Here is a 27534-nt window from a genome sequence, read left to right as displayed (position 1 = left end):
TAAAAGTAACCTAGTTTTTATCTGAGGCCTTCTGCAATAGAGAATCTGGAGCATTGAAGAATCTAAGCAAAGTTCCTTGATTGTTCGGTCTTGTATGTGGTATGCATTTCTAACTTGTCTTTCAAAGACTTAATATCCAGAGGAATATGGAACTCAAGCAGAGAAAACACATCTTTAAAGGTTTTGTAAAGATGACTGTTTGGCAACTATGTCTTCAGTAATACATATGGAGAGCTGACAGAAAATCAAATCCTGTAGGAATAAAGGTAATATGAGATAGATGTGGAGTTTTTAAACTGGAATATTATGTTTTAACTTGCAAATTACTATTTTGAAAAAGTTATTTGTCAAGAAATGGAATGAATGGCTGAAAGGTATTGTCTATGCGAAGCTGATTGTTTCAACTACTTGTTTTGTACAGATGCATCTTAAAAAAAAATTAGAATATTGGGGAAAGAGTTTATATTTTTGCTCCTCATGTCGGAAAGTGAAACTCATATATAAGTTTAATACACAGTGAAATCTGTGTATTAAACTTATATATGACAGGTCTGCCTGTCTCCACCCCCGGAGGGAAGGGGACCACCTCCTGGGTCTGGGGGCTGGTTGTCTTTATGGGGTATCGGCACCTGGACCTGGGAGTATAGAGTATGTATGGGGAGTGTGAGTGAGTGTACGACACCCATTGTTTGTCTTTATGTTGGGTGCGTGGGTGTGAGTGTTTTTTGTGTACGCATGAGGGTGGGAATGTGTGATTGTGACTGTGTGTGCCTGTTTTTGTCAGGTTGGGTCTTGGGCTGCTCCCTCTCCTGGATCAGTTTAGGCCCCCCATCAAATGTGGGGCCCATTTCCTTCCTGCCACACTACCTGGGGGTTGTGGTAGTGCTGGCGGTGGTTCTCCTGGGGTTCCTGTGCTCTGGGTGGCCTTTGGATGTCTGTGGCTCGGATCTCCTCCATGTCTGTCCCTGGTTCAGGGGGGCCGGTCTGTGGCTCCTCACACTCACTATTGCATATTTTATGGAGAAACCTTGTATATACAAGCGCACTCATACTCAGACCCACAGGTGTTTAGATTCAGGTGTTAAATAACAGATTATTTTTGGCACTTAGACAAGAATTATGAGCGCTATTCTGCCTGACAGGACACGGTTAAAAAATAAATAAAAATACATAGTGAAATATCAGTCAGTCATTTTCTACCGCTTCTTCTATAGTGAGTCGCGGGGAAGCTGATTCCTATCTCCAGCAGTCTATGGGCAGGAGGCGGAGTTCACCCTGGACAGGTCACCAGTCCATCGCAGGGCAACACAAACACACACAAGACAAACAACCATGCATGCGTATTACACAAGATCAATAAAAAAAAATTATTTTAAACAGAAATGTCATGATTCTGAAAGTATGAATTTAATAACATACAAATAAACTAGCAAAGATTAATTAATTTAAAATTATTTTCATTCATTTAAGAAGTTTTTTTTTTTCTGATAGGAAACTAGACTTGCATCTCTCAAGGATAATGAAGCGATGCAAAAGGATTATAGGTTTTGGTTTTATTTCTATTTTATAAAAAAAGCATATCAGATTATTTATACCCTTCTCAATAATCTGTGAAAAATTCGTTGGGAGTGTTAAAGCAATCAAAACCCTTATTATAATTACTGAACAGCTATTTGCTTGTTTTCACTGGTATTTTGATGATTTACCTTATAGTAGGTGAGCTCCAGGACTGGAAGGCCTCTTGGCCATCACCCTCATCTTTGGCTCCATCTACAGGTTCTCTTCAGATCTAGTCTGGACTCTAGCTGGGCCATTCCAGAACGTTAATATTTCTCCCAGTCAGAAGAAACATGTTGATAAAATTAAAAGATGGCTTCAAATCTTAACCTCTTACTTACAGGAACATTTTCTTAATTCAGTAAATACTGTATAATCACAAAATAACATGTTTTAGTTGTTCTCTACATGGCTCATGCCTTCGACTGAGAGCTCCATTTCTTTATTTCATTTTCTCCGTCTGAGGTTAAGTTAGAAAAGTTTAGAGAAATGGCCTTGCAAATCACTAAAACTAGAAACCATAATTTTTTTTTTTTTTATGTTTGAAGGTAAGAAGCTTAAATAACCAGGATGACATAAAACATCAGGTAAAGATGATAACGTTGCCACGGTGGTCGATAAAAGCTAAATTAATTCCATAGCTTTTGGTTTCCCTGTGGGGAAACGAGGGTCCATTAATGAAAATGAGTGAAGTAGCCCCGCTTTCTGGTAGCTTTGATATTTCCCTGAAGACTCATTTCAGTTATTTGGTGCCACATGCATCGTCATGCTGTTCTGCAGCGGTGTCCGCATTACCTTGACTTGTAAATGTTGCATATTTTGCAGGCAGTGATACACCCTGCTTCAGTCCAAAAATATCAGCAAGTAACCTTACAGGACTCTGCAGAAGTATTCACACCCCTGTAACTTTACCACATCCTGCCACATTCCACACAGAAACCTCAGTGTATTTTATTAGGATTTGTGTGATTCTCCAACACCAAGTAGGAACTGGAAGGAAAATGGTTCTCAGTTGTCAGCATTAAAAAAAGAAAAAGATAAAATAAAATAAAATCTATGAAAATGCAGTGTGCATAGGTATTCATTAGTAAATACAGGTCCTTCTCAAAATATTAGCATATTGTGATAAAGTTCATTATTTTCCATAATGTCATGATGAAAATTTAACATTCATATATTTTAGATTCATTGCACACTAACTGAAATATTTCAGGTCTTTTATTGTCTTAATACGGATGATTTTGGCATACAGCTCATGAAAACCAAAATTCCTATCTCACAAAATTAGCATATTATTAAAGGGGTCTCTAAACGAGCTATGAACCTAATCATCTGAATCAACGAGTTAACTCTAAACATCTGCAAAAGATTCCTGAGGCCTTTAAAACTCCCAGCCTGGTTCATCACTCAAAACCCCAATCATGGGTAAGACTGCCGACCTGACTGCTGTCCAGAAGGCCACTATTGACACCCTCAAGCAAGAGGGTAAGACAGAGAAAGAAATTTCTGAACGAATAGGCTGTTCCCAGAGTGCTGTATCAAGGCACCTCAGTGAGAAGTCTGTAGGAAGGAAAAAGTGTGGCAGAAAATGCTGCACAACGAGAAGAGGTGACCGGACCCTGAGGAAGATTGTGGAGAAGGGCCGATTCCAGACCTTGGGGGACCTGCGGAAGCAATGGACTGAGTCTGGAGTAGAAACATCCAGAGCCACCGTGCACAGGCGTGTGCAGGAAATGGGCTACAGGTGCCGCATTCCCCGGACCTGGGCTACAGAGAAGCAGCACAGGACTGTTGCTTAGTGGTCCAAAGTACTTTTTTCGGATGAAAGCAAATTCTGCATGTCATTCGGAAATCAAGGTGCCAGAGTCTGGAGGAAGACTGGGGAGAAGGAAATGCCAAAATGCCAGAAGTCCAGTGTCAAGTACCCACAGTCAGTGATGGTCTGGGGTGCCGTGTCAGCTGCTGGTGTTGGTCCACTATGTTTTATCAAGGGCAGGGTCAATGCAGCTAGCTATCAGGAGATTTTGGAGCACTTCATGCTTCCATCTGCTGAAAAGCTTTATGGAGATGAAGATTTCATTTTTCAGCACGACCTGGCACCTGCTCACAGTGCCAAAACCACTGGTAAATGGTTTACTGACCATGGTATCACTGTGCTCAATTGGCCTGCCAACTCTCCTGACCTGAACCCCATAGAGAATCTGTGGGATATTGTGAAGAGAACGTTGAGAGACTCAAGACCCAACACTCTGGATGAGCTAAAGGCCGCTATCGAAGCATCCTGGGCCTCCATAAGACCTCAGCAGTGCCACAGGTTGATTGCCTCCATGCCACGCTGCATTGAAGCAGTCATTTCTGCCAAAGGATTCCCGACCAAGTATTGAGTGCATAACTGTACATGATTATTTGAAGGTTGACGTTTTTTGTATTAAAAAAACTTTTCTTTTATTGGTCGGATGAAATATGCTAATTTTGTGAGATAGGAATTTTGGGTTTTCATGAGCTGTATGCCAAAATCATCCGTATTAAGACAATAAAAGACCTGAAATATTTCAGTTAGTGTGCAATGAATCTAAAATATATGAATGTTAAATTTTCATCATGACATTATGGAAAATAATTAACTGTATCACAATATGCTAATATTTTGAGAAGGACCTGTATTTTGCGAACCACCTTTATCTGCAGGTCTTTTGGGGTTTATCTCCACATCATTCTGAACATCTACAAACTGAAAGTCTTGTCTGTTTATCCTTGCTAAAGAGCTCTGATTCACACATGACTATGCTTTAATCTGAACATTCTCTGGATGTGTTTAGGCCGGTTGTCTTGCTTGGGAAGGTGAACCTTCACCCTCCAGTTTCCAGTCTTCTGCAGCCTCTAACAGGTTTTTTAGAATTGTCCTGGATTTAGATCCATCCATCTTCCCACCAACTCTGTCCCTGCTTAAAAACCGCATCCTCACAACATGATGCTTCCACCGCCATGTTCCTTAGGGGGGATAATTGCCCCGGGTGATGTTCGATATTTTTTCTTTACGTTTCTTCTCCCACCCATAACCTTTGCATGTTTAACTTTGGTGGCTTTATTTTTTGGACTCTACAGATTTGTGTAGCTCTACTAATAGTTGTCCTGTTGGTACTGTTGGTACTTCTAAAGGCAGTTGACTGCACTGAGTATCAGAGTAAAGGGGTACATTATCATGTCTGATTTTTATTTCTACAAAACCTTAAAAAAATTATGATTTTTCTTCAATTATAGAAGGTTTGCATGTTTTTGCAAGGCATGACATTGCAGGTTTGGCTTGTAACTTGCCTTACAATCTGGATGGACATGTATTCTGGCATGCTTATGAGACATAAAGGTTTCCTTGTACTAAAATGTAGTTTTTGTTACAAGGATCATTTCATTAAGTGAATTGTGTATGTATACATTTAAAAAAAAATCTTTATTATTGAGAGCAAAGTGTACCAGAGTTGAATTCCTTGATTGTCTGTACAACCTTTGCAATAGAGCTGATTCTGATTCTGATCAGATCCAACCTTCTTTCGGCTCGGCAGCATCTAAGCTGAATACCATACAGGCAGCGGCGAGTCTTGTAATTTCAGCTCGGTGGTGTCATGTTTAGTTATGCTCTCCATAATGGAGAGCTCCTCTTTTCATTACCCTCATTTTTAAATGGGCCACACCACAGCAACACGTGGCAGTGATCAATTTGAATGTCATTAACATGGGCGGCTTCAAGGTCCAGCCTCAATTCTCTCCACTCCCCAAACCGGAGTAATTGGATCAAGAAAACGGGCGGTTTTGGAGAGCTCTTGGTCAAGCAAACAAAAGGATTATTAACATTGCCAATGACATTGTATTTACAGAAGAGTCTGAAGGAACTGTGCCATTTACAAAGCAATTTGCCGCTGTGATGGTGCAAGAATAAATAAATGGGAATTTGTTGTTGATCTGCGTATAGGGGCATGACATGAGTGATGTAGCAGTCTGGGGAATCACGCACGTCCTTAGGCGAGCTTGGAATGACTGGGAATCCAGTTTTAATATGTTGTTTGGTGCCTGGAGTGCATCACAATGATATTCAACATTCAAAACATAACTTGTCCACATAACCTTTAAGAAGATTAGAACCACACGTGGAATAATAGCTTTTGATTCGAGCACATGAGATTTTCTTGTGTGTTTCTGTGCGTGCAACAATTGTTTGCTTCTTGGAAGTGTTTTAGTTTTTATTCAGGCTGCTGCTTTTTTGTCGCAGATGGTAGCTGCAATTTAGCTTCTTAAATCCAAACTCATCTGCAGTTTTTCTTAAGCAGGGTCTCCATCTGCAAGAGCCCATCACTTGGTGTCTTTTCCCATTTGTGACATCTCCTTGCACCATCCCCCTCCATCCTTTTAACACCATCACCTCCTTCTCCAAGTAAAGATTAAAAGCTTAAGACTAACATGATTGTCTTCTTCCTTTTTTAGGAAAAAATAAATTCCCAACTATTCTAATATCTGTCTTCTATTCTGCCCTGTGGTGTATCCCATGACACACATCCACGCATTTGCACACATTCATTAGAATTCTCCACCGATCTATAGTGTGACCAGACCTATTTCTCCACTCTAGCGTAGAGGCCTATCACACACTTCAGCAATGCGTAACCAATAACTGAAAAACCGCATGACTGAAAAATGAAAAGCGATAGAAGCAGATGAAGTGCAGTAGATGAGTGAAAGAAGAGGGAGCTTCACTTGGAGAGAGTAGGAGTGAGGCTGGGAAATGAAAGGCGAAGGGAGGTGAAGCAAAGGATGAAGGATCTAGCAAACTGGGTGGCATTAGTAGGGAAAGCCTCTACTTCTGTTAGATAAGAGATGGGCCTGGCCAATGATGTGGAATGGTTCTGATTGGCTGAGCCTGATCTCCGAGCAGAGCGGCCCAAGCCCTGCTCCTAGAACCCCAGAGCACCACCGTAACACTGTCGGATATTTCAAACTTCACTCGTACATTTGTGACTACTGCAGGGTGCCATGGCTTTGAACCCCCCCACCCCCCACCACATCCCATAATACTCTATATTTAATACTTTCTTCCTGCAAATGTAACTACTGTGGCACATCAAACTTAGAGCTTGAAAAGAGAATCTGCACCACTGTGACTTTGGTTTTATTAGAGAAAAGCACTGCAATAGATGTGGTTTTTCCACTGTAAATATCTATAGAACACATTCCTGCTTTAGGGTGAAACTGCAAAGAAAACCCACGATTTGGTCCATATGAGTGTTCTTGGTTTGTGGTAAACTTGGCTTTAGGTCAGTTCAGCAAGGACATGTCATGTAGTCAGCTTCTAGCTCACTAGCATCTTCATTAATAGTCCTCAATGGGTTCTTAAGATCTTTTAAAGTTCTTCTTTGGGCTTTGGCTGCTTTTATACCTATTTCCAGTCCTTGTTCCTGACAACGATGATTTGTGCACTGTGTGCCTAAAAGAAATGAGGGAAGTAGGACATTAGAGGGTGACAAAGTCAGATTTAGAAACTGTCTAACCCTGATGAACAGAATGTTAGTGTTATGTCTTCACTGAATATCTTAGAGACCTGCCACAGGACTTGAGAGGCGCATGAAATGCATCATCTTTCATCATCTACTCAGTCTTTGAAAGTCAGCTTGTTTGAAGGTAAAAATCTGTTTTCTATCTCAGATTAACTGTTATGCTTGCAATTTTTCATACATTGAGATGAGCATGGGTCATTTTGGTTTCAAACATCATACCTGTTTTCTAAAAGGAAAGTCATGCAGTAGCTTTCTCTGTACAGAGCAAAGAGTAGCTGTGCTCCTCCTCCCCCACCTGTTGCAGCACACTAACAGTCATCTGGCTGAAAGAAGGCACTTTTCTCTCGCTTAACCAGAAATGCAAATTTGGCATTGGAAATATTTTTGGCCATGAAAGAAGACTGTTATGATTTGGAAGCATTTAGAACCGGTATTATATTTAAAACTGCAGCTGACAAGATGCAAACAACATCTCCGTAAAGCAGTTGACCGCAGGCTAGTTACACAAATGACTAATTAACCATGTAATGGCTGCTTGTTGACTGTTACTCTAAAAAAGCTGCATGTCAAATATGTTTACAATTCTAAATTTAGCAAGTGGTGAAGTCTGCATATCAAAATAAAGATAAGTGGACATAGACGACATAGACTTCAGTTACTTTATTAGCAATAGAATTAATTATTACCTCTGTTTTTGACTAAAGTTAAATCAGGTTTTTTAAATTGTTTGTTGTGCGTTGAGACTTCGGTACTTTCACTCATTCCTATAATGTTAGAATCTCCTTCTGACCCATTTCTGGATTCATCTGAAAGAAATTTAAATCAATTGTCCACATGACTGGCTGGAGGAACCAAAGGTCTAAAGAATCCAATGAACTCAGGACTCTTTTACACCTAAAAGTGTCAAAGTTCGGCAGATTGATAAACCAAAACGGACCAGAATGGTTCAGGTTCAGAAACCTAAAAGGAGATGGAGAAAAAGCCAAAACAACAACTTTGAAAGCCCTTGAGAAAGCCTGCAGAATTTTTGATTATACCACCTTCAAGGATTACAAGAAAATCTGTCTGCTTAAAACAAAATATAAAGTGATTAAGGACGAACTAAGAATTTTGCACAGCAGGGCTTGTTTTTCCCAGGTTGTCACACACTGCTGGAAACACAGTCCACTCATTTACTAATGTGGGTATTGATTAAGAAACCCAACAGAACACTTGAAAAGCAAAGAAATGTACAAGATCCAATGTCTGTTTTACTTCAAACCCAAAATGTTCCAACTCTGCTCACATCAGAGGTTCTGTTTCTACTCCAGAGATGTTTTACCAGAAGAAATTCTGACATATTTATCCTTAACTTTAACTTCCTTCATCGCTCTGAAATGCTTATTTGTTCACTCTCCAACCAGGACTTTTTCTGGGGAGCCTGACCTCGCTGTTACCCAACAAACCAGCTGGCTATGATTATGTAGAACTTGGGTCGGGCAGCAGCGGAGCCATCTGGAGAAGCGGGAGGTTTTCTCCCAGCGGGCCGGTCAACCTGAAGGCCAGCGGTGGGCGAGAGTCCGGCAATGCTGCTGAACAGAACTGAGAGTCTGCTGGTGTGTTGTAATCTTGCTGTGTTTGACAGAATGCATAAACAGAATCTGAATATGTCAGAGCTTGTTCTGACCCAAAGATAGCTGGAATATGAGACTCATTTATAGCTGCAGGCGTGAAAGGTCGTCTTCTGGCTCAAGTCATTAAAATATGTCAACATTATGTTCTCCCTTTTTTTCCACATGATTTTATTTTTACTTATTTTTACATTCATTGGATTTTAATAAGATTTTATGTGATAAAGCAGCAGCAAGCTTTGGATAATTTTAAAAAGGAAGAAAATTCATTAATTTAAAGTGTGAAATGCTTTTCTACTAAGACTCTTCTGAGTCCAGTTTCAGTAGTACCACCTTTGGTGGCAGGTCTATCGGGGTATTTCTGTACCAGCTTTGCATAGTTACAGACTGAAATGTTTACCCGTTCTTCATTAAAGCTGAAGCTGAGTCAGGCAGAACCACATGGTTATGTTGGGTTAGTGGTAGTGACTCAACTAGTCGTGGTGCTGATGTCTGGTCTGGAAGAGAAGCTGCACTGGGACTTAAACAGAACATCATGTTGGATGTTTAGTTTTGGTTGGTTCGTTGCAGTTTGAAGGTGTCGGGATGTGACTGAGGATCGAGGAGCAGAAAAGTTTTTGGAGGTAACGGACCTCCTGTCTGCTGCTTCTCTGATTAATGTTCTCCTTGTCCATAAGGTGGACGTCCATGTCTAGGTCTGCAGGTGGTCCATCTCTCCCCATGCTGGGGGAGTGGTGGCCTAGTAGTTAGAACAGGAGGTTTGCGTGCACAGGTCCTTCTCAAAATATTAGCATATGGTGATAAAGTTCATTATTTTCCATAATGTCATCAGAATCAGAATCAGAATCAGAAAAGCTTTATTGCCAAGTACGTTTTTGGACATACAAGGAATTTGTTTTGGCGTAGTCGGTGCAATACAGTACAAATTAAACAGTACAAACATATCTACAATATAATATAAATATAAGTGCACAGTTTTAAGTGAGTGAGAGTAAATATAGAGCAGTATAAGATGCAAGAGCAATACAACAGTGCAGGTGATCATTGTGCAAGTAAAGCAGTGCAAGTAAGCAGGAGTCCAAGCTGAGCGTTAATGTAACGCATAGAGTTACAGGTTACAGGTGTCCTGTCAGCAAAAAAAGGGGGGGTGTGGGGGAAAGGGGGAATGTCAGGGTGGTTTCCGGGCTTTGTTAACCAGGCTGGTGGCAGATGGGAAAAAACTGTTCTTGTGGCGTGAGGTTTTGGTCCGGATGGACCGCAGCCTCCTGCCAGAGGGGAGAGTCTCAAAGAGTCTGTGACCGGGGTGGGAGGGATCAGCCAGAATCTTCCCTGCCCGCTTCAGGGTCCTGGAGGTGTACAGTTCCTGGAGCGACAGTAGACTGCAGCCAATCACCTTCTCAGCAGACCGAATGACACGCTGCAGCCTGCCCTTATCCTTGGCTGTAGCAGCGACGTACCAGATGGTGATGGAGGAGGTGAGGATGGACTCAATGATGGCTGTGTAGAAGTGCACCATCATAGTCTTTGGCAGGTTGAATTTCTTCAGCTGCCGCAGGAAGAACATCCTCTGCTGGGCTTTCTTGATGAGGGAGCATCATGATGAAAATTTAACATTCATATATTTTAGATTCATTGCACACTAACTGAAATATTTCAGGTCTTTTATTGTCTTAATACGGATGATTTTGGCATACAGCTCATGAAAACCCAAAATTCCTATCTCACAAAATTAGCATATTTCATCCGACCAATAAAAGAAAAGTGTTTTTAATACAAAAAACGTCAACCTTCAAATAATCATGTACAGTTATGCACTCAATACTTGGTCGGGAATCCTTTTGCAGAAATGACTGCTTCAATGCGGCGTGGCATGGAGGCAATCACTGCTGAGGTCTTATGGAGGCCCAGGATGCTTCGATAGCGGCCTTTAGCTCATCCAGAGTGTTGGGTCTTGAGTCTCTCAACGTTCTCTTCACAATATCCCACAGATTCTCTATGGGGTTCAGGTCAGGAGAGTTGGCAGGCCAATTGAGCACAGTGATACCATGGTCAGTAAACCATTTACCAGTGGTTTTGGCACTGTGAGCAGGTGCCAGGTCGTGCTGAAAAATGAAATCTTCATCTCCATAAAGCTTTTCAGCAGATGGAAGCATGAAGTGCTCCAAAATCTCCTGATAGCTAGCTGCATTGACCCTGCCCTTGATAAAACACAGTGGACCAACACCAGCAGCTGACACGGCACCCCAGACCATCACTGACTGTGGGTACTTGACACTGGACTTCTGGCATTTTGGCATTTCCTTCTCCCCAGTCTTCCTCCAGACTCTGGCACCTTGATTTCCGAATGACATGCAGAATTTGCTTTCATCCGAAAAAAGTACTTTGGACCACTGAGCAACAGTCCAGTGCTGCTTCTCTGTAGCCCAGGTCAGGCGCTTCTGCTGCTGTTTCTGGTTCAAAAGTGGCTTGACCTGGGGAATGCGGCACCTGTAGCCCATTTCCTGCACACGCCTGTGCACGGTGGCTCTGGATGTTTCTACTCCAGACTCAGTCCACTGCTTCCACAGGTCCCCCAAGGTCTGGAATCGGCCCTTCTCCACAATCTTCCTCAGGGTCCGGTCACCTCTTCTCGTTGTGCAGCGTTTTCTGCCACACTTTTTCCTTCCCACAGACTTCCCACTGAGGTGCCTTGATACAGCACTCTGGGAACAGCCTATTCGTTCAGAAATTTCTTTCTGTGTCTTACCCTCTTGCTTGAGGGTGTCAATAGTGGCCTTCTGGACAGCAGTCAGGTCGGCAGTCTTACCCATGATTGGGGTTTTGAGTGATGAACCAGGCTGGGAGTTTTAAAGGCCTCAGGAATCTTTTGCAGGTGTTTAGAGTTAACTCGTTGATTCAGATGATTAGGTTCATAGCTCGTTTAGAGACCCTTTTAATGATATGCTAATTTTGTGAGATAGGAATTTTGGGTTTTCATGAGCTGTATGCCAAAATCATCCGTATTAAGACAATAAAAGACCTGAAATATTTCAGTTAATGTGCAATGAATCTAAAATATATGAATGTTAAATTTTCATCATGACATTATGGAAAATAATGAACTTTATCACAATATGCTAATATTTTGAGAAGGACCTGTAGGTGTAGAACACTGATTGTCAGTAAGACCGTGCCCGCTGTCTGACATGGGTTCGAATCCTGGTTATGGCAGGAATTGAAACGTAGTTTTTATACAATAAATGTTTTATTTTTAGATAGACATTGAAAGAATAGCATTAAATAAATACTTACTCTTTGATCCAATGTTTTGAAAGTTTTAGCATTGAATTAGAATCAAATCAGACTCTATCTGTTATGGCATGTTTGGATTACAATGAATTGAATTTGGACAGGATATCTAATGGCCCTTTTTTTTTTTTTTTATAATGTACTTTTGTTGTAAATTAGTGCCAAGTTAAAAAATAAAATTAAAGTTTATAATATATATAAAGCATTCAGAATAAATCTTTTGATGAATCATATACATGTGCACAATATTTTACTTAAATGAGAAAACAGCTATAAGAAAATAGTTTGGTTTCAGTTCAATTACGTTTATTTAAAAGGTCACTGTAAGAAATACAAATCACAGCAACTTGTACTGCATGTTTTAAAATACTTTTTTGATAGTAAAAGGTAATAACAATTTTCTAAATAGAAATACACAGGAAAAAAGTAAAGCATGTAAAGAACACGGTGTTATGTAAAGGGCTGAATATTTACAGTATGTACATGGAACATAGAGTAATGGCTGTCTGATCAGCTAGCCATTACTTGCCCTTTTCCACGGCCCATCTCCTCTTCTCAGCCTCATAAAAAGAAGACTGACAGAACTCTGCTCATGTCATTTCCCTGGTCATCCCCTCTGCCTGGTACAGAGAAAAAACCTTGGCAGGACAATAAATATATTTTCCTGCCACACCAGGAAAACTTGTGTGAACTGTTTGGTCCTTGTTTGAGAGGCCTGTGGCAGAATCTGCACAGCCGCCCAGTGAGATGTTCCTCCTTAGCCTGTCTTGTTTCTCATTCCTTCCTAACCTGCTTTGAGGCTGTGGAGCTTCAAGCTCTCTCCTGAAAAACGGAGTGCAGGCAAAATCAACAAATGGCATTCTTGGATTTGCCAGGCCCTCTGCTGCATAGGTCTGATAGACTTTAGTGGAACAGTAAAGGTATTTCACGTCTCCTGATTGATAAAAAAAAAAATGAATACTGGATCCATCCCCCCGGAAACATGACTTTGGCTGGACACAAGACAAACAGTTCCTTGTTCTTTTTTTTGCAGGTGGTTGTTGCTAATCCTGCTGCTTTTGAACAACGTCTTTGACAATTTTCTCAATTTCTGATACTGTCAAAGGGGCATCCATTGGTTTATTGCTGGGCGGGTTAACAGTGGCAGGTGGAATAATTGCCACAGGAACATCTACAGTCTCACTTCCTACTGTGAGGTGATGCCACAGCTGTTGGGTCTCCAAAAGCTTCTCTGTACTGGTGTTTAGTGACGAGCTGGTGTTTGTCATCTTAGTCAGGTGCTTCACATAGCGAGATATATGCTCTTTAGTGGTAGGTGCTGGAGGCTATTTGGATCCCTGGATGCAGCCTGAATCAAAGCAGCATAATCTACATCAACTTTGGCAAGAAAGTCTTTTTGCCCATGATGCTTTGCCATGAGTTGGTCAATAGCATATCTCATTTTCTGTGTCCACCTAGAATGGTCCAGGACATACAGCAGACCACCAGCCTTGATAGGACCTGTGCGAGCAGCATGTCGAGATGGTGCAAAAGGCAGTGCTGGTACAACTGGGACATCTGATTGAGAGAGAGAAAACCAAGTAGTAGTAAATTCACTATTTTCCATTTGAGTGTATCAACCTCTTAAACATAGAAAGATGAAAATGAAGTGACTTACCTTTCTTTGGGCAGGGTTGGACTGTCATCTGTCTGCTGAGAGCACAGGCACAAGCAACGTGACCCTGAAATGAGTAATTAAGTTGGTTCATGATAAGTATTTAAATACTATTAAATTATTTAACATGTGTCAGATCTAATAAAAAGCAAACACAAAGCTTACCTGAGCTAAGAGCTCTATCTTCACCTCCTCAGGTAGGTCAGTGGCTGTCACACAAGGAGGGGTTTGCTCAGAGTGGTGAGGCTCTGGGATTTTCTGTGACCTATGCTTATTCCAGTCTAGGGACAGGAGGACAACTGTGCTCCAAATGCTGTCAAACTGACTTGAATTTTCCAAAGGAAGATCGGCTTCCTTTTCATTGTAAAAAGTGAAAAAAATCCAATGTATATTATGGTTTTAAAATATATAAATAATCTACTACAGGAACGACAATACACTGCATACACACTTATAAAGTCGCTCACTCCTTTCTGTTTTGAAACGGAAGAAACAGCGCCCCCACAATTACGCTAGTGGCCAAAAGATGTATTGCATCCGTAGTGTCAAGAACTACCATAGGAAATGAATGGGAAAAGTTAAGAGAGTTAAGCTTAACCATTCTCGACAAGGGGGGGCACACAAGGGGCCGGGTTCGTATCCCACAGATTGCCACTCTGGGTCCCTGAGCAAGAACTTTAGCCCCAAAATGCTCCCCGGGCGCCGCAAAATGGCAGCCCACTGCTCCCTATAAAGGATGGGTTAAATGCAGAGGACAAATGTTGTTGTAATGTACATGTGCAATGACCAATAAAGATGATTATTTTTATTATTATTATTATTATGCTCAGTTGATGGATTGAACAGAGTTCTGTGAGATGTTCAAAGTTTGGGATATTGTTGATTGAACCTAAACCTACTTCAAACTTCCTCACGTTTTCTGTGACCTGTCTGCTGGGTTCCTGCATTTATACCAAAACTAATGGGTTTAAACAGCCCCAAATAAAACACAATGGGTTTTATTTGGGGCTGTTTATGAAAATGAGGTTAAAAACCACCTTTATTTGCCAAATATTTGAAATTTCTATTTGCAAAAAATATTAAAAACCATGTATAACTTTCCGTCTTGAGTTATGGATGACTTTTTGTTGGACTGTCACATAAAATCCAAGCAGATTAAGCTGAAGTTTGTATTTGTAACTCTAAAAATTAAATTTGCAAGGCAAATTGTTGCTGTCAAATACTTTAAGAACATCATCCTGTGTCTCCATCAATCAAAGCAGCAGAAATGTCCTGTTGAACTGAGCAGGGACACCCAGTAATTTGGTGATAGACTCCACATTACAGGAAGACTGGAGAGCAATTTTGATGACATCCTCCACAAACCAACAGCTAATTAAAACTGACAACTGGAGTAGCTTTTGTTCAGCCTTACTGTGTTTAACACGTTAAACAAAATGTTTAGTGACTTTTCTCTAAATGTTCATTGTTGTATTTGGTTATTTTAGAGAGAAGATGCATGAAAGGACAACGAGGTTGCTGCAGAGAAAATGAGATATGCAGCAGAGCTGAAGAAAACAGGTGTGTACTACCAGCATAATTAATCCGTTTAAATCTCTGGAGGGTCAACGCAGTGCATGTGAACATCAGACATGTTGGAGCCATGTCATTTTATTCCAACTCTAATCTTGGTGCCGTGGTTTGATCCTGTCTTTATCTCCAGTTTGCCTCATGACCCTCTGTTACTGTCCACCCTTCTATCCACTGTCCGCACTAACCGTTCCTGCCTGAACCGAGACAGAGAGCTCATAGCCAAGAGGTCAAATCAAAAGCCTGACCCTCAAAGGCCCACAGTGGATGCTGCTGCAGATTACTGTCCAACTGAGCTGACTTTTCCTCAATCCTTTTTTTTCTCCAAACGATTCAACACATTTTTTTGAAGCTGAGTCTTATCGCTGCAAGCGGCACAGCTGAAATGCTCTGTACCCTCACTTTTATCAGATCCGACACTAACAGGAGGAACATTAGCAAGAGGCGCTCAGGCGCTTAGAAAAACCTGCTGGAGGACATGAAAAGCTTTCCTGAGAGATGGGAGCAGCTTCCTCTTCATGTCGATCTTGTCTCCTCTGACTGCGGTGCCACCAAACATCTTCTGTGGTGTGTTTTCCTGCAGGTGTTTAAAATGTCATAGGCAGAGATGAACGGTCAATAATGTTCTAAATCAAATAAGAAGGGAGACGAAGCTAGGAAACCAGTTTCATTTTTTAAAAGCCAAATGACTCTTTATGGGGGTTTTATAGAACATCACCGTCTGTCTTGTAAAGATGTTAAAAAAAAACCTTAGAATAAATTCTCCTTGTCTGTTGTGGCATAATATAACAAAAAATCAACATTTAAAAGTTGTCGTTTAAGCCTCTCTTTATACAACTGTCTTGCTACGAGGACATTTTGTAAGGTTGGAGCTTACAGCTTGAGTGATCTTTGACCATTCTTCTTTGGATAAATAATCCTTCTAGATGGTCCAGAGTCTCGGTCCTCTCTGATTACTTGTCACACTTTATTTACAGGATTTAGGACTGAAATGGCCATGGAAAAAGGTTGATTTTGTGTCTGCCGAACCATTTCTGTGATCAATTACCCTTCTGAAAGACCCAGTGACGACTCATTTCAGTTTTCTGAAAGAGGCCTCTAAACTATTTCCAAAGTCTCTGTATTACAAGTTCATGGTGCCATGCACTCTAACAGGGTTCCCAGAGCCTTTAGAACAGGCCCACACCATCATAGATCCTCCACTGTACTTAGGAGTGGCCATGAATTACTTTTTCACCTTTGTTTCACAGCCAGGACACCTGGACTGTTTGTTGTTGAAAAGCTCAGTCTGAGTTTAGCAAATGTAAGGTTCACATTAGTGATGTAAGGTCAGAAAATAGTTTTAAAGTGTTTCTCCTGTCATGCCTCCCAAACGAGCAGTAAACATTTAGAAAGCACCTAATTGTTGCTCTACGTCAGAACTCCCTTGGCATGCTCCTCTCTGTTTGTGGTGACAGTTGACTTATTGGACCTATGGTCAATAAACTCTTCATAACCTATCCCCACTAAGTATCTGTGGTCATTTCTAAAAAGCAGGAGGCCTAAAAAGAAAAAACAAGCACAAAAGAGACGAAAAAGAGTTGCCATCAGACAGCTTTTCTCACTGATTTCAGGAAGTGAAACTCATATATTATGCATAAGGATTTATCACACATGGAGGGAAAGGTTTCAAGCCTTTATTTCTTGTAACTTTGATGGTTCTGGGTTACAAAGAATGGAAATACAAAATTCAGTGTCTCAGAATATTAGAATATTGTGCAAAAGTGAACTACTGGAAACTCATGGTGTCCCACCCTAATCAGCTCCACACACCTGCAAAGGTTTCCCGAGTCTCTAAATGCTCTCTCAGTCTGCATCAGTAGAAGACACAATCATGAGGAAGACTGCTGATTGTACTGATGTCCAGAAGACAGTTGTGGACATCCTCCACACGCATGGGAAGCCACAAAAGGTCATTGCTAAAGAAGCTGGTTGCTCACAGAGTTCTGTTGCCATGCAAATTCATGAAACGTTGAGTGGAAAGAAGTGTGGTAGGAAAAGGTGCACCAGCACCAGGGATGACTGCAGCCTTGAGAGGCTAATTTGGGGAAGCCTCACAAGGAGTGGACTGAGACTGGAGGCAGCACATAAAGAGTTGTTGTCCACAGATGAATCATACAAATGGGCAACAAGTGTCTTACCTGGGCAGAGGGGAAACAGACCTGGACTGTTGCTCATAGGTCTAAAGTCCTTTTTCTTGAACACCCTCCAATTTGGCTGAAATAAAACAATTCTGTAAAGCAGAGTGGGCCATAAAACTCATTGCCAGTTATCACAAACACCTGATGGCCATTGTAGCTACCAAAATGTAGCAACCAGTTACTAGGTTTAGGGGGTAATTACTTTTTCACAGAAACAGTGGTTTTAATAGCTTTTTCTGCTGTTTTTAACATCTCTCACCTTTCTACATATCTTTTGGCCATATTACCTGTTTTATCTGTTTTAACATTTTGTCATTTTTGTACAATTATGAGTTAAATGCAGGCTTTAGAACCGTTTATAAATTCATTTATCTCACATATTTTCTGTATTTATTTTTCATCAGCATATCTTTACTCGCTGCAATCATATCTCTCTCTTTTGGTGTCTTTGAGTTTGTCCTTTTCTTCTCCTCTGCATGTGTGTCCTCAGATTCTGTGGGTGGTTTTAGATGTTCTGGCTCCACTCCAAAGAGCTGCACTTCCTCTTGGAAAGATCTGCAGCCTTCAGCTGGAGCTTTCACTGCCACACTGAAGGTTATTGGCTGCAGCGTTCAGAGGATGAGGAGGGATCAGAGCAGACGGAGAGATATACCTTCAGGTGGGAAATTAATTGAGCCTGCAGATTCTGTTGCAGTGCGGTACTTCAGCTGATTGACTGTACTCTCACTATTAGACTGTTATTTCTTTTTTAAACACCCTCAGAACATGTTCAAGCCATTTTCTTGAGCACACTGAATAGTGGGGCATTAGCTCTGAGAAGCTGGGATTTCTTCAGTGTGTTTCTGCTGCAGTCATGCCTGTTTTCCCCCAGTAGAGCTAATGACTCCATAACCACATCCAAGAGGCAAAGGGATGTCAAAGAACCAGGAAATCACAAGTAGCACTTAAATTATCCTGTTTCATTTCTGAACTGAGGGAAGTAAAATCTTCATTATGTGTGTGTGTGTGTCAGTGTTTTCGAGTGGGGCAAGGTTTCCATAGAGACTAGGCCAGTAATCCACCAAGCTGTGGAAGACAGGCAGAGCAGGTCTGAAGTGCTCAGCTTTATGGCAGCTTCTAAAAGCTTGCTGCCTCTTAGAGCCTTAGTCTTCATTACCTTCACATCCCCTTTTGATTGGCTGCGTTTATCCTGAGAACCTGTGGTTTGGGGCGGTACCCTAACCCCCCGGGAATCCACTGCCAGCAATATACACTAGTTAAAGTTGTCTGAAAGAAGAATTTTAGATGCATAAACTAGATATTGTTGCTTGTTCTGTAGCTGATCATTTGGAAATAATATACATTTCTCCTTTCATCCTGTTGGGCGTCACAAACATACAGCTGAGTGTTTGCACAGGATGGGTTCTGCTGGTAGAACTGGATTGTCTGGTTTCCTGTTTGCCTCGGGTTGCAATGTTTATGCAAGACTTCATACTTCCTGTGACTGAAATCGAAGGTTAGCAGGACATCTTTGGGGACCCGGGTGTGCTGTATCTGGAGTGAACTGTGATGCCGTCTGAGTTGACGGGGCGGAGTTGAAATGAACAGAGGGTGGGGTTAATCTGGAATCTTTCCATATTTCTTTGCTTCAGACCTACATAAAAGATCAAAATTCTGTGCTAAATATAAAACAGGTTAGCTGATGCCATTTTTTAAAGTCCAGGTCCAATCTTGAACATTGTGTCCAAGTCAAAACTCAAGTTTTTTGTATTCTCTGGCTTCAGATTTTAAATGTCAGGGCTCTGTAGTAACAATCATCTGTTGATTTAATGTCAAAAGCAGCGTTCAGCTTTGCAGATTTTCGTTTTAATTAGCAAAAATAACATTTAAACCCCGCCACCCGTGCAGAATATCAGTGTTTTACAGTTTGCAGTCAATCAAATCTGGAAAGAGAGATGCTCTCATTAAATCCTTTTTCAGAGATTTTAACTTAAAATATTTCCTGTGTTTATGTTCTGATTCAAACTCAAGCGACCACAACTGCCAGGATTATTGATTATTCACCGATTTTAAGTTTAAATGGAGCAGAAGCGCTGTGGGGTAATGATATGAGACGCATTTAATTATTAAAGATCTGTAAAATATTAAAGTTGGAAGTGATGTTGATTTGGTCTCAGAACTTAACCGCTATGAAATTCTATATATATATATATAAGACCATAACAGCTCCCCGTCCAGAGGAGTCAGGGGATATCATCCACATAAGAGAGCCATGTTTCAGGTCTCATAATGGACATTAAATGTTCCAGGAAGTTAAGTTTCAGTAAAAAACTTTGAATGTACTTATACCTCTGTTATCCACCGATGTTTAATCACATAACTCACGCATGGGGTGGATTGAAAACCCAGGAGCAGTGTTTTTGACTTAGGTAGTTTTCAATGTTCTGAACACCAAGACTTGTTTTGTCCATCTTCACTTCTCTGGAGGCACCAACAAAGTTTGTACCGCAATGGGACCTGATCTGTTTTGCAGGGCCCCTAATAGCAAAAAGACATCTCAAAGCATTAATGAAACTGTCGGTGCTCATTGACTCAATTAGCTCAATGTGGACTGCTCTCGTGGACATGCATGAAAACATAACAGCCCACCTTGTTGAGTTGGCTCGTCCTCCTCTTGTGCGCTGTGAGACCACATCCCACGGGCCGAACACATCGACACTCACATATGTGAAGGGAGGTGCTACTTGTAACCGCTTTGGAGGCAAGCTTCCCATTTGCTGACACTGTCTTCCCTCGTAACTTCCTGCAAGTGACATACTTGAATATTACTAAACTGATGCTTTGCTTAGCTCCCACCAACCAAAATCCTGCTGCCCTAATTGCACCTTCTGTGAAATGTCTCCCCTGATGTTTCATGGTAGTGGCGTATAAGAAGCGTTGATAAGGGGTGCCGACCAGGAATGATAGGGGGATTAGTGGTGTCAGTACTCAGTTCTGATTGTGTTATCCGGCCCCCAATTCTTAGAAGACCGGCACTGTTCAGGATTGGGTGCAACTTCCTTAAGACCACTTGAGGAAGGGATACCAGACCCTTCAAGTATGCACTTGATTTCTTCCTTGTAGCACTCCCCCACACTTTTTACAATGCAGAACTGTGCTCGTACCATTTCTTCTTCTGCAGGTTCTGCAGATGTGCCAGCCATTACAGCTGGAAGCTTTGTTAGGATGAACAAACGAATGAATGAGCAATGTGGATCAAATGTGCTATTGCTGTACAGAGGGCACTGTATTTTGAAAATCTTTCAAAACATTTGGGACTCAAGGTGTCTTTTGCATGTGTCAAGTTTGTGGTTATCTCTAGACGTACTTCTTTGTCTAGTATAGGATCAACAAGGTCATATGTGTCTTGCGATGAAAACTGCATGGAGGGGTTATTGAGAGGCTGGTCCTCGAAACCATGTTGTGCTACTCAGAAGTGCCGCTGTTACAGATTGAGACCCGTGGTCAGCTGGGTTGAGTCCAGATGGGACGTGTTTCCACTGACTAGGGCAGGTTGACTGAAGAATGCGTTGGACTCTGTTATGCACATACACGTAAAATCTGGGTGAGTGGTTGTGTATGTACCCCAATACAACTTTACTGTCAGTGTAATGCACAATGCCATCAAATGTAACATCCATTTCTGCAACAATCAGCTCTGCAATTTCAACTGCGAGCACTGCGGCGCATAGCTCCAATCTTGGGATTGTCAAACCTACTTGGGGTGCTAACTTTGTCTTTGTGAACACAAACCCAACTTCTGTGTTTTCTGGCATTGAGACTTTTATGTAGGCGACAGCAGCAATAGCTTTCACAGACGCATCCGCAAAAACACAGAGCTCTCTTTTTTGGGCATTTGCTGTGGAGAGTGAAGTGAAAGGGCGTGGTATTTGGAGATCTTGTAAGTGTTGAAGTGAATCTCTCCATTTAGTCCACTCAGCCCTCATGCTCTCAGGACAGGGTGCATCCCAGTTGTCAGACTGTTAAGCTCTCTCAGTAGTAGTCTGCCTTGAATTGTGATAGGAGCGAGAAATCCAAGCGGATCATAGTCTGTTCACTACAGAGAGGACGCCTTTACGTGTAAAGGGCTTTTGAACATCTGCAATCTGTAATGTGAAGCTGTCTGTATACATTCCAAGAAAGTCCCAAGCTATGTTGTATTGGTAAGTCTTCTGCAAAGATGTCCAAGTTCTCAATGTCTTTAGCTCGGTCTTCAGGGGGAAAGGCCTCTAGTACAGCTGGCTTATTAGAGGTTACTTTATGTAGCCTAAGGTTAGAGGATGCAAGAGCATGTTGAGCTTGTTTCAGAATATGATCTGTTTCCTTTTCTGTGGCAAATGACTTTAGCGGATCATCCACGTAGAAATCGTGCTCAAAGAATTTGCGCACATCCTCCCCAAAGTGAACTTCTCCATCAGCAGCATCTCTTCGCAGACCATACAGGTCCTTCTCAAAATATTAGCATATTGTGATAAAGTTCATTATTTCCCATAATGTAATGATGAAAATTTAACATTCATATATTTTAGATTCATTGCACACTAACTGAAATATTTCAGGTCTTTTATTGTTTTAATACGGATGATTTTGGCATACAGCTCATGAAAACCCAAAATTCCTATCTCGCAAAATTAGCATATCTTTAAAAGGGTCTCTAAACGAGCTATGAACCTAATCATCTGAATCAACGAGTTAACTCTAAACACCTGCAAAAGATTCCTGAGGCCTTTAAAACTCCCAGCCTGGTTCATCACTCAAAACCCCAATCATGGGTAAGACTGCCGACCTGACTGCTGTCCAGAAGGCCACTATTGACACCCTCAACCAAGAGGGTAAGACACAGAAAGACATTTCTGAACAAATAGGCTGTTCCCAGAGTGCTGTATCAAGGCACCTCAGTGGGAAGTCTGTGGGAAGGAAAAAGTGTGGCAGAAAACGCTGCACAACGAGAAGAGGTGACCGGACCCTGAGAAAGATTGTGGAGAAGGGCCGATTCCAGACCTTGGGGGACCTGCGGAAGCAGTGGACTGAGTCTGGAGTAGAAACATCCAGAGCCACCGTGCACAGGCGTGTGCAGGAAATGGGCGACAGGTGCCGCATTCCCCAAGTCAAGCCACTTTTGAACCAGAAACAGCGGCAGAAGCGCCTGACCTGGGCTACAGAGAAGCAGCACTGGACTGTTGCTCAGTGGTCCAAAGTACTTTTTTCGGATGAGAGCAAATTCTGCATGTCATTCGGAAATCAAGGTGCCAGAGTCTGGAGGAAGACTGAGGAGAAGGAAATGCCAAAATGCCAGAAGTCCAGTGTCAAGTACCCACAGTCAGTGATGGTCTGGGGTGCCGTGTCAGCTGCTGGTGTTGGTCCACTGTGTTTTATCAAGGGCAGGGTCAATGCAGCTAGCTATCAGGAGATTTTGGAGCACTTTATGCTTCCATCTGCTGAAAAGCTTTATGGAGATGAAGATTTCATTTTTCAGCACGACCTGGCACCTGCTCACAGTGCCAAAACCACTGGTAAATGGTTTACTGACCATGGTATCACTGTGCTCAATTGGCCTGCCAACTCTTCTGACCTGAACCTCATAGAGAATCTGTGGGATATTATGAAGAGAACGTTGAGAGACTCAAGACCCAACACTCTGGATGAGCTAAAGGCCGCTATCGAAGCATCCTGGGCCTCCATAAGACCTCAGCAGTGCCACAGGCTGATTGCCTCCATGCCACGCCGCATTGAAGCAGTCATTTCTGCAAAAGGATTCCCGACCAAGTATTGAGTGCATAACTGTACATGATTATTTGAAGGTTGACGTTTTTTGTATTAAAAACACTTTTCTTTTATTGGTCGGATGAAATATGCTAATTTTGTGAGATAGGAATTTTGGGTTTTCATGAGCTGTATGCCAAAATCATCCGTATTAAAACAATAAAAGACCTGAAATATTTCAGTTAGTGTGCAATGAATCTAAAATATATGAATGTTAAAGTTTCATCATTACATTATCGAAAATAATGAACTTTATCACAATATGCTAATATTTTGAGAGGGACCTGTACATGGCAACAGAGGGGGAAGGGCTGTTCCCAAAGACATGTACACACATTCTGTACTCTATAACTTTAGAAGGATAATCGGTTATCTTTGAGCCATAAAAAACGTAAGAAGTCTCTGTGGCTCTTTGTGACAACAAAACAATGAAACGTGTTCAATGTCTGCGGTTACAGCTATCGGTTCCTTTCTAAACCTCAATAGTACCCCTACTAGGCTGTTAAGATCAGGGCCAGTGAGTAACATCATTGAGTGACAACCCCTCATATGCTGTACTGGAGTCAAAGACTAATTGGATTTTGTTGGGTTTCTTTGGGTGGTATACTCCAAACAGGGGTAAATAACTGTTGGGTAGGGGCGGCTCACTCTGTAAGGCCGACCAAACTGCACGGTTGCTACGGTAACCACGGTGATGCGGTCCCTGTTGTCCTCCTTTTAAGCGCGGGAAACTGCTTCACTCTACGTTGTAGAGAGACTGTCTCTGCTGGGAAACTCTCAGAGAGAAAGTCAAGCAACGCTTGTACCTTAATTATCCCGTTCATTAATGAATCTACCAGATACACAAACAGCAATTCATTCGTACTTATCTTGGTGCATATGATTGATGATCGTATGACACTCCTGGATCCAGTTTGAAGAGTTTGTCTGTTTGCCAGCAAAGAGACATTAGCGTGCTGTGTCTCTCTGTCCAGGCCCCTGGGTGACGCGCGTAGAAGAGATCAATTCTTTGGAAAGGTGGGGTTTTATACGGCCAGTGGCATCATGGGAAGTTTGCTGTTACCCCCAATTCCTAAGTTGTGCTGGAAGTAGGTTTATGAAATTTATTTTGAAGGTTCCAGAAAAGTTCGTACCGCATTTCCTGTTGTAACCATGGCTGTGGGTCCCAACAGTGGTCAGTTGAGGAGCAACAACGGAAGCAGATGTTGTGCTTTTTAAGAAGCTGTCTGCATTCTTCCAGGGATTTCTCTCTAAATCCTCTGCACCTCTGAAGAGGGTGGGGCTTGTTGTGAATTGGACACAGTTTATTTGGACTCACTGAGTTTTTTATCTTTTCTGCATCCAGTTTATTCACAGGTGATTTCTGCGTTTTGTGGACAGATATGGGCATTTTGGAAAACCTTTCACGTCCTTGTTTCCACTCTCTTGTTGGTGGTTGGCCAAAGCTGTATGGGTTAAAGCTTGGGTCTGTACAGGTTTTAGCTTCGGTGCGTATAAAGTCTGCAAAAACTTTGAATGGGGGAAAGGAACATTGTGTTCGCGCTTCTACTTCGAACCGTAAAACATCCACTTCTCTTGAACTATTGGTTGGATTCCCCTTGACGTGTTTAAATAAGACAGGGCGGGTAAAAAGCCATCCAGCTTGGCAGCTTCCAGTTCTAGCAACAGATCAGCTAGGTCACACAGTTTTAGGGGCTTCCTGGCTGTGATTTTGGGGAATCTTTCTACTTTGCTGAAGATGGCCTGTTCTATAGCTTCTGGAGACCCATATGCTTCCTCAAGCCTCTCCCAAGCCAGCATTAAACCTGCTTCAGGACTCTTAATATTGACAACTTTAATTTGTGTTAGTTGTTTAGCAGAGTTCTTACTGAAGTAGCGTACATGTAAATCAAGCTCTTCTCCTGCAGGCAGATCCAAACCTGCTATGGCATATTTGAAGGATGATTTCCACGCCCAGTAGTTCATGGGTTGGTCATCAAAGTTTGTAAGGCCATTGGTTACAAGCTGACTGCGTGCAAGGTATTTGACCCGGGCTGGCAATGAAACATGTTGGAGTGAAAGGTGTAAACTGTCGAACTGTTTTATCTCTGGCAGGCTGAAGAAAGCATTCTGTGTAGTTCGAGGAGCCATCTTTTGGTATATTGTCTAGATTTACAGTGACATGTTTAGAAGGGCATGCTGGAGTGGCATCTTCACCTTTTGGTTGGATAGGTGCCTCTGTTGTAGCAATGGCTGCTTGCTCTAGAACATATTGAGCAGTGCGTTGTTCCTGACTATCCCTCAATGAGATGATGGCCACACTGCGTGCTTCCAACCCTAATTCAATCAGTCCAGCTTCTAGTGAGTTACGTGTGCGATAGCGGCTTCCCTTTCTTTCTCAGCCTGGAGTGTGTCAAGTGTGGCTTGAAGACAGGCTTGCTCCACTTGAATCTCTATTTCTTTGTGAGCAGATGTTGCTCTGGCTTGGGCTGCTTCAGCTTTGCTTTAACTCTTAGCAATTCAATACTAGCTTTGGAGCTAACAGTGGTTTGTGATTTTCTTGAAATAGCTGATCGGGTCTCAGTTATTTGAGATTTACTTTCAGCCATTTTGAGGTGATGTGATTCCTATGTTGGAAGGTTAACTTGGTTGAAGTGTCTGGTTGCACTTTACTTGGTTGTTGCTATGATGGAGCTCTGCATGGATGCCTCAATTGCTTTTCACCTTGCTGTGATGCTGTCTTTTCACTGTAAAGGCCTCGCTAGCTGAATGCTGCTAGCTATCCAAACAGCTAAACACCATGACTGTATAAACTCTACAGACTAAGGGATTATGTCTTGCAGAATTTATTTTCTTCATTTATTGTGAAACTGTAACAGACAAACAGGAAATACATATAACCACGATAACAATGTTAAGTCACTACTTGAACCATTCATATATTCAGTCAGAAGCTCACAGTAGTTAGCTTAGCAAAATACTTAGAACAGAAAATACAGCTTCTTCTATAATACAGGTATCTGTGGTAATATATCCTTTAATACTCCATCGTATAATACTTACAGACGATGCTTTAGCAATTGAACAAAACAACATAAGCGGAGTTGCGAAGCTGCTGTGTCTGCAACTGTACTGCACTTCCTGCTTAATTCTGTTGCGTTAATAAATAAAACAATATTTGTTGAACCTACAAAATGGTGAACATAACACTCCCCGCCTGGGATCACAAAGATCCCACATTAAACATTCAATCACTAAACTGTTCTGAAGACAGAAGCAGAACCACTTCAGTCACTCGACAGCAGAATGCTCTTTTGTCTTTAGAGTGAGCAACATCCCTGGTGTTAGAATAAGAGGCGATTCAGGATCGGTTGACACTGGAACAAGAGGGCGAGAATTAATAATGGCAGACCCTTCAGCCATAAATGTTGGCAGCAGTGTTAATGGGTTAACTGAGCTTTGTTGCAGTTCTGAAACATAGTCAAGGATACGCTTGACAATCCGGATCATCCGTTCCCAGGCACCTGCAACTGTACTGCAATTCCTGCTTAATTGTCCCTTCTATTGCGTTTCAGACAACTAAACCTAGGGTGACCACTAGGGGGCATATTTTAGTCAGAAATAAAACAATATTTGTTGAATCTACAAAACAGTGAACATAACACTCAGTGAAGGTTAAACTGTTGCCTTCGGCTTTCTTCGCTTGCTTCCCGCCACTGGAAAAATACATGAGGGAGAGGGAACGCAACGTAGCTCCAAGGTCATGATGTGCTTCCTTGCTCATTTTAACTCTAGTTAAGATCGAATATAACTTTACATTCCACAGGGCATTAATTGGGTTACATTTTCTACAGATAATTAATCGAAATTAATGTGGGTCTCAGCTTCAATTTGTAATGGATTTGTTTGAACAGTGAGATAAGTTCTCCACAAGCCTGCATGAATTTTGGCACAATGGCCAAATTCAGACAGATGGTCTCCTTAACCTCAAAGTTTTCCTCATTTTCAGTAATTATAAAAGGCCAAAAAACTGCAGGCTTAAAAGTTAGTTTTTACTGACTGTGCTGTATTGGTAAGACTGAGCAAATACTGTAAATGGTGTCTAAAGTTAACTGGATCATTTCTGAGCTGTCTGTTTGATACCCAGTACATATAACCTCCAACCAAGCTTCCCACTATAACCATTACCATACATCTTGACTATAGACTGGATACTGTTACAGGTCCTGGCTGAAAATGTCAGTGACTCCCTGCTAAAGTGGACTTCAAAGACACGTAGGCTGGTGTTTCCCGACAGGAAAATTCATTGGTCACCATTATGACATTCTTGAAATGCTGCGCTTTCATCTTGACTCGCCATCCCGTCTTTATTC

The 27534-nt window shown here is 41.7% G+C and overlaps 1 protein-coding gene across 7 annotated transcripts in view; it reads left to right on the top strand.

The window, feature by feature from the left end:
• Nucleotides 1-27534, top strand: part of celf2 (cugbp, Elav-like family member 2) — a 473358-nt gene that overhangs the window by 6633 nt on the left and 439191 nt on the right. For all 7 annotated transcript variants that reach the window (XM_047390245.1, XM_047390243.1, XM_047390244.1 and 4 more), the window contains exons 2-3: nt 15140-15212; nt 17892-18059. In XM_047390245.1, coding sequence (XP_047246201.1) covers nt 15182-15212; nt 17892-18059 — 199 coding nt within the window. In that variant the 5' untranslated portion in view covers nt 15140-15181. The remainder of the gene's footprint in view (nt 1-15139; nt 15213-17891; nt 18060-27534) is intronic.

This window comes from Girardinichthys multiradiatus, chromosome 17 (genome assembly GCF_021462225.1).
Source record: "Girardinichthys multiradiatus isolate DD_20200921_A chromosome 17, DD_fGirMul_XY1, whole genome shotgun sequence".
Classification (NCBI taxonomy): Eukaryota; Metazoa; Chordata; class Actinopteri; order Cyprinodontiformes; family Goodeidae; genus Girardinichthys; species Girardinichthys multiradiatus.
The sequence above is the reverse complement of the archived record's forward strand: the minus strand, read 5'-3'. Positions and strand labels throughout refer to the sequence as shown.